Raw genomic sequence first — 16,657 nt, forward strand, 5'->3', positions numbered from 1 at the left:
TGTGAGTTCTAAAATGTAGTTCCATTTTTCGGTTACAGTAGTCAAAAATGTTATTCGTGAGCTTTTGTCTTGTACAAGCAGAGAGATTTCGGAATGAGTCTTGGTGTCAAGTTCGAAGTACAACTTTGTTTATTACCATCAATCGATTTAGATATGCTTTACGTTTAAAAAAAACACGAGTATATTGACTATATGAGCAAGGAATGGCAGAATGACTTGGATAAAATTTCAGATTTGGCATAGTGGGTGCCAGCCTCTTAAAATGTGGACATATGTGAGATAACGCATAATATAGAGAAATAACCCTACAGTGTCTGATTCCAAGAGTAGTGGTAAACTTCTTGAACACCTCAGTTCCTATGAGTAATTCTAAGACTTTCTCTTACTCTCGTGGCTCCATAAACAGCCGTCGGTGTTTGGACTCGTCAAGTACGCTTCTCCTGTTATTGGCGTCTTTTTTCCCTGCAGCAAATATCTGACGATCGTTGGCCACCATGTCTCTCCATTTTATTTTTCGGCCTTCCTGAATTTCTTCGTTCTTTGGGTTTTTTCTCTGACACTCCCCTCAATCTTGACTCCTCATCTCCTCTATAGATATGGCTGCCCATTCTCAGTCTCCTTGTCTTGCCTTCTGCAACAACATCTGGTTCTTTATATATCCCCCTGTTATTTTTTCTTCGACATCCTCTTCCCTCACATATTGGTCCAAATATTTTCCTCAGAATTCTCTCTGTTTACTCATCTGTTCTCCATATTTGTGCCCAATATATTAATACCGATCTGATTATAGTTCCATATACCCTTATTTTAGAACCTCTTGAAAAACATTTGGATGGCAGTAATTTTGTTAATGACATGCTATGGTTACTGCGTACTACTAAGAAGCAACATGAAATGGCACTATCACGCAAAATCAGTGTTGCCGAAGGTGAATGGAAGATTTAGGGATCTCAGATTGATTGCATATTTCTAGATCCCCAAAAGGCTTTTAACACCGTTCCTCACTAAAGAATTCTAATCAAATTCCGTGCCTGTGGACTACAGTCTCAGTTGTGCAACTACATTTGTGGTTTCCTGTCAGAAAGGTTGCAGTACGTAGTATTAGACGGAAGGTAAAATAGAAGCGATATTTGGCAACCTCCAAGAAAGTTTCATAGTCACTCTGCAGTTTCTTATCTATATAAACGATTAGGAGACAATCTGAATAGCCCCCTTCGATTGTCTGCAGATGATGCCGTCATTTACAACCTAGTAAAACGATCAGAAGATAAAAACCCGTTGCAAAATGACTTAGACACGATACCTGTAAGATGCGAAAAGTGGCAATTGCCTCTGAATAACTAAAAGTATGAGAGCATCCACCTAAGCACTAATAGAAATTCGTTAAATTTCGGTTGCACGATAAATCGTATAAATCTAAAGGCTGTCAATTTAGTTAAATACCTAGGTATTACAATTACGAACAACTTAAATTTGAACGATCACATATAATGTTCTGAGAAAGGCAAACCGAAGACAATGTTTTATTGGCAGGACGCTTAGAAGATGCAACAGATCTACTAAATAGTCTGCTTACACTACGCTTTTCCATCCTCTGCTAGAGCATTGCTGTGCGGTATGGGATCCTTACCAGATAGCATTGACAGAGAATATGGAAAAGTCCAAATAAGGGCAGCACATTTCCTACTGTCGCAAAATTCTCGAGAGTGTCACGGATGTGATAAGCGAGTTGGGTTGGAAATCAATATCTTTCCACGAAATTTTAATCACCAACTCTATTCTCTGAATGCAAAATATTTTGTTCTCAGAGGTCGATACAGAGAGGAATGATCATCGGACCATAATAAGAGAAGTCAGAGCTTGTACGGAAAGATTTAAGTGTTCATTTTCCTACTGCGCTGTTAGAGATTGGAACAGAGGAGAAATAGTCTGAAGGCCGTTCGAAGAACAATTTTCCAGGCACTTAAGTTTGGTTTATAGAGTAATCATGTAGCTGTAGACGAAGGTTTGTAGGAAGGATTATGGGAAAATGTAGCACATCTGTAAAGGAAATCACACACAAAACGCTACTGCGGCCAGTTCCAGAGTATTTAGCAGTGTTTGGAGTCCTTACAAGAAACAAGGAATGCACAGGCGAGTCAAATAAGAATTCTTCGAAGGCAGATGACCCGGAAGAGAGTTGGACAAATTTAAAGAAGCTCTATTCAAAGAAGCTTGTTCAAGCGTTGTGCTGCTGCCATCGTATACAGGGTGTTACAAAAAGGTACGGCCAGACTTTCAGGAAACATGCTTCACACACAAATAAAGAAAAGATGTTATGTGGACATGTATCCGGAAACGCATAATTTACATGTTAGAGCTCATTTTAGTTTCGTCATTCCAACGTGATCAATTTGTAAATTTTCACACTCAACATATGTGGGCTGGCGAGAATCCGCACGCAATTGTGCAATCACGTCATCAACACAGATTTTCTGTGAACGTTTGGGCAGGCATTGTTAGTGATGTCTTGACTGGGCCCCATGTTCTTCCTCCTACGCTCAATGGAGCACATTATCATGATTTCATACGGGATACTCTACCTGTGCTGCTAGAACATGTGCCTTAACAAGTACGACACAGCATGTGGTTCATTCACGATGGAGTTCCTGCACATTTCAGGCGAAATGTTCGTACGCTTCTCAACAACAGATTCGGTGACCGATGGATTGGTAGAGGCGGACCAATTCCATGGCCTCCACGCTCTCCTGACCTCAACCCTCTTGACTTTCATTTATGGGGGCATTTGAAAGCTCTTGTCTACGCAACCCCGGTACCAAATGTAGAGACTCTTCGTGCTCGTATTGTGGACGGCTGTGATACAATAGGCTATTCTCCAGGGCTGCATCAGCGCATCAGGGATTCCATGCGAAAGAGGGTGGATGCATGCATCCTCGCTAACGGAGGATATTTTGAACATTTCCTGTAACAAAGTGTTTGAAGTCACGCTGATACGTTCTGTTGTTGTGTGTTTCCATTCCATGATTAATGTGATTTGAAGAGAAGTAATAAAGTGAGCTCTAACATGGAAAGTAAGCGTTTCCGGACACATGTCCACATAACATATTTTCTTTCTTTGTGTGTGAGGAATGTTTCCTGAAAGTTTGGCCGTACCTTTTTGTAACACCCTGTATATCGCGTATGGATCTTTAGAATAAGATAACAGAGTTTAAGGAATGTAACAGTGACATATATATAGTCAGTTTTCCCTCGCTGAATACGTGAAAAGAATATGAATGAAAATGGATTATGTTGATACGGATCACACTGTGCCATGCACTTTTCAATGACTTTCGGAGCATTTGCATTATCTGAGCAAAAGTATTAGAACATCTATTATCGGACAGTAATCATCATCATCATCAATATGGATGTGCCTACCTTCATCTTTATGACCTACATCATTACTCCACGAAGCTATTGCCAGCTAACATAAATTTCCGTTTCAAGTCAGGGAAGACTGTTAGGACATTAAAGAAACACTCAAGGAAATGGTCCAATCCGACATGTCAAAATCCACCCTGAAAATTTTTTTGCAGGAAGAACGGAATGAAAGAAATGCTCTGTCATCATTTAGCTGCTGAGACACACCCAAATATTTTTTTCCAAAACTGTTGAAGTTATTCGTTTATGTCGCACGAAGAACCGCTTGCCTAGCGCACGATCGGCTGTGAGAAGAGAGCATAGCGCTGCGGAGTGACAAACGAATTTGTAACACGTGAAACATTAAAAAAAATGTCACGTGTCATTAATATTTTGAATAAGAGGCGGTTCATATTGACAGCTGAACTGTTGCGTGTGTAGTTCTTTCAAGGTGACTAGCAGAGGATAATAAATCAAGGCAGTGTTTGCTGTTACCTTAAAGACAACTTCCATCAATCGTGACTTTAACTTTTTGAAACGAAATAATTCTTCCACATACATCATTTTGTTACAATTCCTGTAGCACATTTATTGTAATTTTTGAATAATGTATATTTTAGTAACACTGAAACAGTTCCTTGTTCATTTCACATAGTCGTCACAATAAAGCGAAGTATCATTCGAATGACGAAAACTAACATTTTCCATACATCAGGCACACCCGGCGAAAGAAAAATTAATGCTTTGGGAAACGTCACAGTAATTACTAGTTTTATTTAGACAGAATTGCGATGGAGTAAGACATAGAAATGGTCCTCGCCATTGCCTGCTTTTTGTGCTGCATGCCGAGCATACTTTAAGCAGTTCATAAAACTGTGCCGATACAAACTGACAGTGCACAGTCCGTAAAAACGTTCCGAAACAGACTGACAGTGTATAAATGACCGAAATTTAAGAATACTGCTCTCCTGGTAATTCTCAAATGACATGGAGATATCGGCAATTATACTGTCCGACAATTTCCTTAAAAATACTTTCCACAGTCGAAAAAATATTTTTTTCGAGACTCACGCTTGTCGTTCTTGGTGGAATCTCAATTGTATCAACAGTCCTTTCGTCGTCCTCCTGAAAGGCGGGTATCGTTATTTCCAGGCCAAGAGTGCAACAAAAGCTATGAATTAATTTCTGCAACTGATTAGAAACCATTTTGAATGAGATGTTAAAAATTATTCTTTCCTATTTTTCCAGATTTTGATAGGCCTGTTGCAAGATTTTTGCTTCCGAACGATCCTTTCCTTTATGGTTTGGTCGTAATATGCCTTGAGGTTCCTGAAGCTGTGGAAACAATAATCCACCCATACTTATCACTACCACTGTTCTATTTGAATGTGCCATAGCATTAAGCAGTTACACAAAAAACTGTCTTTCTTCGCCTCGAAATGGTTTGCTCGCAGTTCTTCCACGAAGCTTGGCCGATTGCCGATAGATACATCAGATGTAGGGATAACATCCAGCTTTGTCTTCACGACAACTATGAATTAATGGCACCTTCTCTAGACGTTTACTTGACGTAAACTTCGTTGTTTTGTGACTTCCTATATTGTATGGTGTCTTGAATCTGCTCAACAAGATCGAAAAAGACGTGAGATCAGCAGTGTTCATTTCAGTTCCAATTCGAAGGTCCAGTCTCAAAGACTTCCATCGGTAATAGTGCATTGCCTCTCAAGAGCAGGAGCAGCCGTACATGGTTCATAGCTCAAGAAAACTCATCTAAGAAACTGTTGTTCATGTTATTTATTCAAGTTTCGTGGTTCAGTATGTTTATTAATGCGGGTGTCGGGGCTTTGTGGGACCAATCTGTGCAATAAATTTTTGTAACAGTTTTGATTTCACAGTTTTGCGAGTTTGTTTATGACGCTTATTTATTACTTTGTGTAAGTCTTTCATCCATTTATACATTTCACAGTCAGATTTTACGAAGTAAAACCGGGTTTTCACGCTGCTTAACATTAAGTGTTAAACGCAATGAATAAGTTTAAACTCCATTTTTAACACTTACGCTACCGCAAAAGCAACTGCAGATTTGATTGGGCAGTAACTGCGGACAAATATTTCAGAGAAACTATCAACAAAAACTAAAATTAGCTTCACGAATTGCGATCGCGCCGAGTCGTGTTACCTGCTTACCGAAGTACTGTCAACTAAGGATATGCCGCTGTCATGTTGCGCATGCGCAGTCTACTACAGCTACAGTACAGCTGTACATTTCTCCAGCCATCTGCCGAGCTACTGAATTTGGCAACCTTCAACTTTTTTTTTTTTTGTTGGTACTCCTAGTTCGTTTGAGAAGCTCAAATTTTGAGAGGATCTTCCTGCATAAAATATTTCAGGGAAAGTTTCGACATGTCGGATTGGACCATTCCGTTGTCAGTTCACAGCAGGAGCACTCTCGTGTTAATACCATGCACTCTGTCTGCAAATCTGTACGACAATCTGGTGGTTCGACCTGTTGTGCTGCTAACCATTAACAGCATTCTAGGGGGTGTTTTCCAACAGGACAACGCTCGTCCACATACCGCTGTTGTAACACAGCAAGCTCTACAAAGTGCCTCTCAAGAGCAGGAGCAGCCCTACATGGTTCATAACTCAAGAAAACTCATCTAAGAAACTGTTGTTCATGTTATTTATTCAAGTTTCGTGGTTCAGTATGTTTATTAATGCAGCTCCAGCGTCAACCACAACCGTCGTTAACCATCCCTGTATTGAGCGACTAAGTGCAACAAGCATGGAACTCCGTACAACTAACTGACATCCGGCGCCCATGCAACTCAATGCACGCAAATTTGCATGCATGCATTCAATATTCTGGCGGTTACACCGATCATTAATGTACCGAAATTTCACATTTGCAATGGCTTATCTCGCACTTACAGTATTAATTTATGGTCTTGCAATGTTAACCACTTAAATATGTTAATCTCGATAAAAAAAAGCACTCCGTCTTCAGGCCACAAGTGGCCCATCGGGACCATCCGACTGCCGTATCATCCTCAGTTGAGGATGTGGATAGGAGGGGCGTGTGGTCAGCACACCGCTCTCCCGGTCGTAATGATGGTTTTCTTTGACCGGAGCCGCTACTATTCGGTCGAGTAGCTCCTCAATTGGCATCACGAGACTGAGTGTACCCCGAAAAATGGCAACAGCGCATGGCGGCTGGACAGTCACCCATCCAAGTGCCGACCACGCCCAACAGCGCTTAACTTCGGTGATCTCACGCGAACCGGTGTATCCACTGCGGCAAGGCCGTTGCCAATCTCGATAAATGCAGTCCCGAAATTCATCACTCTACATTAATTACATATTTTTGTTGTGAATTTTCTTCCGTCAGTGGATGTTACACGCAACTTGTGTATGTAGAATACATTGTAGTTACAAAAGTGCACAAAACACCAACTAGTGCCTTACAACAACAAATACAGTAGTACAAGCCGGAAACTGCTTAGTGTGGTCTCTAGTCCACGCTCCATCAAGTGATTCTGTGAAACACCGACCGGTAAACATCATGCGTTCCTAGGTACTGTATCCTCCAGGTATAACACTCTCCTCCATTCCAAGAGACAGCGACGGCATTGGAAGGCCTTCCAGTAATATCACCGCTGAATCACCAATAATGCTAAGCATGGAAAGTGGTCAGAAGACAGTCAAAGGCATGGCCTTCTCGCTTAATGTCGTCAGACATTTGTTCAGTACTGAAATTAGATCATCCAGTGATAAAGGGATGGGATGGGAGGGAGTCGAGTGCTCTCATGCCCACGGTGTGTCCAGCAAACCCTCATAACACATTTCGTAATTAAGGAGATGTTAACATTGTCTTACTGAATGTACGGATCATCTTCGGTGTGCTGTGTACCGCGGCTCAGCATTACAGATGACCTGTCTCAACGTTTCAGGTGTACAATCGTGAATTCCCTGTTGCTTCTGTGCCCTGTGGTCTACCTTCAGCAGTAGTACAAGTGTTTGGCGCTGGCTTCTTTGCCCTGTATCAAGGTAATAGCTCTGAATTATATGTCTGTTGTCCGTTACTGATTTGGCGAGAGACTTCTTGCACTGTATTCTGTCTGTCTACCATTAAAATCGTCAGTGACCCCAGTCCTCAGTCCTCAATACGCTTAGACCCAAAGCAGTAGACTATTGTGATTGTGGTTTACATTGAAACGAGGTGCTCGCGGTACACTCTAGACAAGATATGATAAGAACAGCGCAATGCCAGTAAGACCTTGCTGATGTAGTGGCCCAATGACATGAACTTGTGTACTATTCCATTCTGCATGGCTAGAAGAGCTCTCTCTCTCTCTCTCTCTCTCTCTCTCTCTCTCTCTCTTTCTCTCTCTCTCTCTCTCAAACTCCACATCTTCTTCTAAAGTCGAAATCCTACTCCAATCTCCATGGCAAGATCCTAGCAGAAGTGTCTTATTGCAACCTTTCTTCATATTGTTGACTGGATGAAGTATGTTTCTATATCATTTGTATGACACAGTTGAGTTCTTTTGTAATGCAGCTTTCTGTTTCTATGAATAAACGTAATGTCCCCATCCAAAGGCCTGATTACAGTCAAAAAGATCACATGACCTCACACCTTGAGATACTGTGGAGAGATTTTGGATTAAACTCAAGGTACTGGCGCACGATATGGTACTCAAAAACTGTACACCACCAAATTTCTTCCCTTTCTGGCCAAATACTATCGCTGAGAAATTCTTATACCACAAGAGTTCGGACTGGCTACGGCCTAGTCGAGGCCCATATTGCTAGCATCTGATGGTGACCTCACACTCGGACGCGAATGTCGCTGTAAACTTCAGGAATCAAAGGCGCTACTTATCCTTCAATTATCTACCCATCTGAGTTCATGAAGCTGAGTAAAATCCGTTCCAATCCGGCCATCAAGGAAACACAACTCACAGCGCCTGGTGTCACATTTGGGTTCTATCCTATAGCTCAGATACATCGCCCCTAGAGCCAGTGACGAGAACTTTTTCGACAAGGTCTACCTAAATGCTGTTTACTATCACTCAGTTTCTCTAAGCAAGAACTATCCTTCTTTAAACCAAGATTTCTTCAGGTATTTCGTTTCAGATCAGCACCTAAATACAAAAACTGATTGTGTATACTCCAGCTTTCATATTCATTACTGTTACCAAAGCAAAGAATTCCTTCTTATACATTTTCTTGGTATTTGTGCTCATTTTTAAGACGACCGTGATCATAATTTGCTCTTTTCCTAAAAAAGAGACGATGACAAAGTCCTTTACGTTCGGGAGCTGGCGGCTGGGGTACGGAATATGTGTAGGTTCCGTACGCCACCAGACTTCCAGGACTAACAGGTAAGTCCTATTCCAATCGATAAAATCCCACTCCTTTTGACCTGGTGTTACTGGAGTGCTAAGTGTGATGCTTAGCATTCCGGTCACCACCTATAAAGGTCTTACCATGAGGAGTGAGAAGAACTATTTCCCGGTGTGTAATGGTGCGGCGAAGGTATACAACTGTGCGACCGCCACGTCCGTGGGGTCTGTCATGGTTGTAGCCCACCATATAACTAAGCTTCAATATTTCGGACAGCTAAATACGAGTCTCAGATAGAACGACAACGATTTTGTGGCAGGCCATGAAATACTTTAATTCAAGTTTCTTGTCATACACGCCAATGGCGTTCCAAATACAGACATGAATATCTTTCGCAAAAACCGCCATATTGTCACTCTGAACCTTCAAGTATCGCTAACTTTTTCACCAGGACGACGATCTTTGACAGCTCATGTATTTGTAATGTCAGCAAATGACTGTCTTCGGAGGAGAAGCGCCGCCAGCAGTGGTTCAGACTACTTTCTGCATGCGGGCCCTGTGCCGGAAACGGAAGTGGCCGGCGAGCGGCCTGCTGTAAGGATCCATCAAAAACTTTCCATTTGGAGCAATTGCTGCAGCGTATGTGCAACTCAGCCCGACTCCGAAGTCGGTATATCAGCACCGATATGTAAGCAAGGGGTTAGGTTCGAACGGAAACTTTTTGGTTGCTCCATATACGATAATTTCAAACAGGTTCCCACAAGAGATCAAGGCTCTTCCTGACAAACTGTAAATTTCCAAATCCAGGCTGAAGGTTTTCACTGTGAGAAAGTTCTTCTATTCAGTCTGGGAATACTTTCAGTCTACTTAACTGTGTTGTAACAATCATTATGTATTGAGAAGGGACGCAGACAAGACATGAAATACCAGAGACCTAGAACCTGTTCTGTAGAAGTGAACATGTATTCCGCCGACCACTGTGGCCGAGCGGTTCTAGGCACTTCAGTCCGGAACCGCGCTCCTGCCTCGGACATGGATGTGTGTTATGTCCTTAGGTTAGTTAGGTTTAAGTAGTTACAAGTCTAGGGGACTGATGACCTCCGATGGTAAGTCCCACAGTACTTAGAGCCATTCAACATGGATTCCGAAAATAACGATCGTGTAAAGCCCAAACCGCTCTGATCATCCACGAGAAAGCAGTATATACAGGCGTCTTGCTTGACTTCCGGAAGGCATTCGATACAGTTCCGCACTGCCGTCTTATGAACGAAACACGAGCTGGCGGAATCCTGCCTTCTGAGTTGAAGAGTTTCCAGATTTTGTGTGTGTGTGTGTATGTGTGTGTAAAGTACAATCTAACTTCTGCACCATTTCAGTGCAGTAATGTGTTCACTGTCAATAAGTCTTGTAGTATTTCTATCATAAGTTTATTATCTTATAAATAAAAAACAACTTTTTCAATATTTTAAATTCAGTGCATTAATGCGACCTTAGTAAACAAGTGTTGTAAAATGATCCTTTCATATAGTGTTCATTAAAAAAATGCCGATCATTGCACTTGGGAACTTTGGAAGGTACTTTAGCTTATTTGTTTCAATTGTAAATATTTGTCACGTATTTTTGTTTTTCTGACATGTTCTACATCCTGGAGGACCTGCTCACTACGGATCAATTGGAATGAAAATAAATCTAATCTAAAACAGAACTCAGCATGTCATTCTGGACGCGTAGAAGTCTTCAGATAACTTCATGCGTGCCCCAAGGGAGTATTATAGCACCATTACTTTTCACAGTACATATAAATGACCTAGAGGACAACACAGGAAGTTCCATGAAACTTTTCGCTGCTGATGCTGTTGTATAGAGTAGTCGCGGCGCATAAAATTGTAGCGAAATGCAGGCATACCTGCAGAGGACCGACACTCGGTGCAGGGAGAGGTTACTGACTTCAACATACACAAACGTAACGTATTGCGCGTACCGAGAAAGAAATATCCTTTATTGTATGACTACACGATTGCAGAAGTCACTAGAAGCAGTATCTTCCAAAATATATTTAACAGCTTAACAGCATGAGTAGGGAGTGATTTAAAGTGGAACAATCACATAAAATTGATCGCGATTAAGGCAAATGCCAGACACAGTCATTGGAAGAATCCTCGGAAAGTTTAGTCTATCAGCCATGGAAATATTAACAAAACACTCATTCGACCGATTCTTGGATACTACTCGTCAATGTGGGATCCGCACCAGATATGATTAATAGATGAAATGGAGAAGATCCAGAGAAGAGTAGCACGCTTCGTTACACGTCCATTTAGTGAGTGTGAAAGCGTGACGGAAATGCACAGTGAACTCCGGTGGGGACGCTGAGACACAGACGTTCCGTATCATGGTGCGGTTTGCTGTTAGCGTTCCGAAAGAGTGCGTTCCTAGAAGAGTCAACCAATACATTACTACCTGCGACGGGTATCTCACGAAAAGACTGAAGACCAGATTAGAGAGATTAGAGCTGACACAGAGGATTACGTGCAATGCAATCGTCCTACTTGCGAATCATTCGAATGTGGAACCAAAAAAAAGAGGTGGGGGAGTGGCAGTGGTACACAGAGTACCCTCCACTACACACCATAATGTGGCTTGCGGAGTATGGATGTCGAGGAAGAGACCTAGCAGTCTCCAGGCCGAAGTATTCATTAAAATCATCGCCAACAATACAGTAAAGAACAGCGAATTTTAATCACTCAAAGGAAAAAGTTGACTTTTGAAATCAATGTAATGCAATGGACAATTCAGAAACTGTGAACGAAACTGTAGAAAGGGCACTAAGTGTGAGTTACGGTAGGATCCCGCTTGGGATTCGTACATTCTGAGTAAGCTTTTCAGTCGCTTTCAATAAAACCTCTACTGAGAGCCCTTGAGAAATAAGACGTTGATTCAAACTAAGTTATCTTACTGAAGAATATATACATTAAGGCAACAGTTTCTATTAGACCTCATTAAAATAGTTTGAAGTTCAAAACTAAAAGAGGAGTCTAACAGGGAGACGCAATATCACCAAAATTATCAACAGCGCAAGGATAAACTCTTCTCGGCCTACAAGCCGTTCGTTTCGAAATGACGAGGCTTCTAAACCGTAAACAGTTTAGTCAGTCATGTAGCCGCTAAAGATTCCGAAGACACAGCGCCTGAGTAAATTATCTTATCCGTAAATTGAGAAAACAAGGAGTATGGATAAATGGAACGTAACTGAACCACCGTTAATTTTTCTAATGAAATTGCAATGTTTGTTTCTAGTGCATTTAATTAATGAAATACCTTAATTAAGCAAGTTTAAAAATGTACGTAAAATCAGCTGTAATAATACATAAATAATGCATAAACGGCATATCGAAAAGAAGATGGTACAGTTTTTGTGTTATTTTATCTATCACTGTTGAGGAAGACGACTGGACGCACAGCCAAGAAAGAGCAGAAGAGTAAAAGTTGACCTGAAGCGCTTCCTGCAAAGTAAATAAAATTTTGAAAATTAAACTTCCACTTTATCTGTAATGCAAAGTTAGAAATCGGCATGTGTTACCAGTTTTGTCTTGTGGAACTGAGAGATGGAGCTTAGATGCGGAAACCATTCGAAAGTCGAGTGCTTCTTAGCTCCGAATGGAGCGATTGCTGTTCCAGATTGCTTGGAGAGACAGTAAAGTGAAGAAAATGATCAGAGAACAGGCTATAATGGAAACAAAATAGCGATAGGTAGGAAATGGTGCCACTAATGCGGCTGCCGGCTGGCAGATAGACCACGGACGCTTTAGTTGGATTGCAGGACATGCCAGAAGGTAGGGGTCGCGACCTGATGTAAGGTGGGCAGACTGCATAGATACAAATGTGTAGAGGCCTGTGAGTGAAGACTGTAAGGCACGAAGAAGCGCAGAGCGGGCCTGTATGCAGCACTGTGTGCCACTTTGGTGCTACTGCTAATGATAATGATGATGATGTTAATGCATTGTAAGTCAGTAATACGAAAAGTAAAAATATAATGTTTATTATGTATGAAAATTATTACTTAAGGCACACGTATCGGTATTACGAGAATTACGGAACACTGGAATAAATTGAAATGTCTGATGTCTGTTTTACGTTAACTGTAACTCATTAAAATGTACTGAATGTGAGAAAAAGATGAACCTGTTTGGTTTACTTGCTCTAGCCAGCGCGATTTGCTATACAGGGAGTTTCACAAGAAACAGTAAACATTTTAGGCGCTGGTACCATAGACTGATTCGAATACAATATTCCATGTAACATGTGTGTAATGTTGGTGGTTAGTGAGATACAAATGACTACGGAGATAAGTTTTCATTTCGCGGGTCGGTATTCAAGTAGCTGCGACTTTCTTTTTCGATTTTCTTTTTAATTTTGATGTTGACGTAAAGTTGTGCTTGAGCTTAGGCAATTGAATTTTTGAATTGTTTTGTTACTGTGATTTATTGTCTGGTTGACGCTGCACGTATTTACGAATGTGATGTATGCCGGTGTAGTATTTATGTATTGTTTTGTAACGGAAACATTGCTGCAGCTTGTAAAAAATATGGTAGACGATTTCCTAACTGCATTCACGGGTGCTTACTCGTGTTTTAACTAACTGTGTGAGACTGGTGCAGCGCGCAGCACTCATTTTTCATCTGAAAATGTAAATGAACAGAGAGTAAATGAAGTAGAAAACATTATTCAGTTGACGACATAACTATGGATGTTCCGGTCTGGCCGTGAGTCATGATCGGATAGGCGACCGCTTGTGATAAGCGAGAAATCCCGGTTCGAGTCTGGATCCAATACAAATTTTCATTGTCTTCATTCTCTTATAAAGCTGATTGTTGTCCATATTCGCAACGGTCAAAACATTTTATAAATTATTCAGTAGGTAGAACGTAATACTTCAACAAGCCTACGCAAAATTTCTATACACATCGGCGTTCCACAAACAAACATATGGCAGACATTGCGTATGCACGGCCTCTGTCCTTATCATTTGTAGCAGATTCGACCTATCAGAGAAAGAGATGAAGGAAGACGATTGGACTTTTGTGGTTGGCTAATTACAAATCTCCGAGTACTGCCACCAAAATTGTTTGCTGCTGAAGCCATTTTTATTCGTGATGCTACCAGTAACACTCCTCCGTAACATCGGTGGACCGACGAAAGCCGACATTCCGTCGTGAATCCATATTTTCAACAACGCTTCTCTGTAAATGTGTGTTGTGGCATTAGAGACAATCAGCTAACTGGGCTTCTTGCGTCACGCATCCCGTTACAGGCCCCATTAGCTACAATTCCCTGAAAGAGAGCTTCTGTCATTATTGAAAAAGGTCCTTTTTGGCTGCAAGCATGGGTATGCTCTTCCAGAATGACGGGGACCCTACCATTATAGTCGTCAAGTGACACGTAATCTAAATCCAACATTGAGTGTCAGATAGAGCGATAGAAATGATCAAGTTCCTTGACCAACAATGTTTCAGCGCTTTATGCCTATGGAAATAGTTGGAATGCAAAGATTGCAGATACAAAGTAAACACAATAGACTAATTAACTGTTCGGATTATGAATAGTGCTCCCTTTATAAATAAACGCCAAGACGACCTCAGAAAACCAACTCGTGGTGTTGTCAAGAGGATTAGAAAGTGCAATGAAATTGCAGATGGGCTTATGAAAATCAGATGTGAACTATGTCACTTGCCCTTACTTGGTCCAGTACCTTCTGTGCGTATTTGTGTGTGTTATATTCCAACAGCTGTGTCTCTGCTACCAATAAAACCTGGACACATGTTTCATTCGAATTAGTCTGAAGAACTACATTGTAAAATATTTATTGCTCTCTCTGAAACAGCCTGTATTTCTCAAACTATTCCATAGGCTGCTGTTTCCGCTGATGACCGAGGTCTATATTCAAGTGACTTAGGGGACTGCAGCCAAATAACGTCTTCGAGACTGCCAAATATTTCGATAGCTGAGCACTGCATCGTTTTCACAGCACATATGCAGTAAACGGCGACCTCTCGTTGGATTCGTACCTTGAAAACGACGAGGTGTTCACCCCTAGAAATACCACCGTTTGTCAAGAACGTTACCCTGCTGCATTCCTATACGATATACGGTAGATGGGAAAGTTCAAGCTTCACCTTCCCCGTTCTTTGAGAAATTACGAAGCCTTTTGAAATGAAGTAACGGTATATGGTGATTTTTTCATTATTATTGATGTCAGCGACTTTGTCGTTCCCGTTTTATCAGTTTTACTTTCAAATGTTTGATATTTGTCCAATTGTCTTTCTTGTAGATACGCAGTGACACGTATTATGAACACGGAGGTGCATTGGAAGAAAAATAAATCTCTCGTCATCTTTTTCTCAGTTTTCAGTAACATAGAGATGTAGTTAACCACTCTGTTGTCTTACCTAATACACAGGTTCCTTACGTTACTTGTCTTTCTATTTCAGGTATGAGGCTCGGTCTGTTGCAAGTCAAGGTGGGACTCGCTTACCTGTTGTCGAGGTACAACGTTCGGACCACGGACAAAACGGTGACGAACCTCGAGTACAGCTCTATGTCCATTATACTGATGCCTAAAAGTGGCATCCAGCTACGACTTGAAAAGAGATTCTAACGACGTTCACACTGAATGGATCCAAGATATCATATCAAAGTAATGCTGTAGATGGTTTCAGAGCTTATCAAGTTGCTCTTTTAGCTCTACATTGTTGCAATATGTTAAAATTAAATTACATAATGATAAAATACACTATTTTACTAAGAGAGTGAAGTATAAGTCGGCTCTTTGTTTTCAAAATAATGCACATCTGTACAGGATCCTACCTTCCCACGTGATGATACAGTGTCTATCATACATACTCGTATGCGACGCTGTTAACTGTTTTTAGGAGTACGTTTGTACTTTCATGAATCACTTTGAATAGAATATGTGATAGTAAATTAAAACACCTGTCATTCACAGAGGGAAATACAAACTTCCTTGTTTCAGAGGCACTTTAATATAACGCTATTAACACATTACACAAAAATATACTTTGTTAGTAACTTTATAGTGATACATACAATACACAGGTGTGGTCAAAAATATGTAAACACCAAAAACACCACACATTATCATTCCTAATCCTTGGCGGTATTGCGTCCTTGCAGAGTAGCCGTGGGGCCCATAGAACACCACGACATGGCTTGCCCAGTCATCACCGAAGCCCAGCCTTGTTTCATTCTTGGGACGTAAACTAGACTAGAAATTGGAAAAAGTGAGAACGAGACTCATCGAATAACTTCCTTCCATTGTTCCACAGTTCCCGTTTTATGGCGTCGGTACCACGTTTTCCTGTGAAGGGCATTTACCTCACAGATGTGTGTTTTTGGATTTCCAGTTCGCCCTGTAATTTCCTGCTTCTGGAGCCCCTTCCGAATTCTTTTGGTACTGAAAAGGTTCGCGAGTGCGTCATTCAGTCCTGCAGCGAGTTGTGCTGCTGCCGTCTCATTTTTCGTGACAGCCCTCTTCAATGACCGTCCGCCTAGTCCACTTAACAAACTTTCGTCCGCCTTGTGACTTGGCGGATGGTGTTTTTCCGCTTTCCTGGTTGCAGTATAAATCTTCAGTTCGGTGAATCTTGAAACGCCAAACACTTCGGCTGCCATGTTTACCGAAGCACCCACTAAACGTCTACAACCAATCTGCCTGCGTTCGAATCCATTGAGCTCCGACACTGTGCACTCAGTACTACACAGAACATTGTTCTGACCACGACTGACCTTGCAACGTATTGAAGACCTCGCGCAAGTGTCGTTCGTGCTCAAATACAGCTGCGCAATGTGCGGGCTTAGCTAGCATCTGGTTGTATGTTCATACATGCATTTC

At 41.4% G+C, this 16,657-nt stretch overlaps 1 protein-coding gene across 1 annotated transcript in view; it reads left to right on the forward strand.

Moving 5' to 3' along the window:
- The window catches only part of LOC124798489 (cytochrome P450 6k1-like), a 116,705-nt gene extending 101,231 nt beyond the window's left edge, over positions 1 to 15,474 (forward strand). The window contains exon 8 of the mRNA XM_047261927.1: positions 15,237 to 15,474. Coding sequence (XP_047117883.1) covers positions 15,237 to 15,403 — 167 coding nt within the window. The 3' untranslated portion in view covers positions 15,404 to 15,474. The remainder of the gene's footprint in view (positions 1 to 15,236) is intronic.
- Positions 15,475 to 16,657: the final 1,183 nt, after the last annotated feature.

This window comes from Schistocerca piceifrons, chromosome 5 (assembly GCF_021461385.2).
Source record: "Schistocerca piceifrons isolate TAMUIC-IGC-003096 chromosome 5, iqSchPice1.1, whole genome shotgun sequence".
NCBI lineage: Eukaryota > Metazoa > Arthropoda > Insecta > Orthoptera > Acrididae > Schistocerca > Schistocerca piceifrons.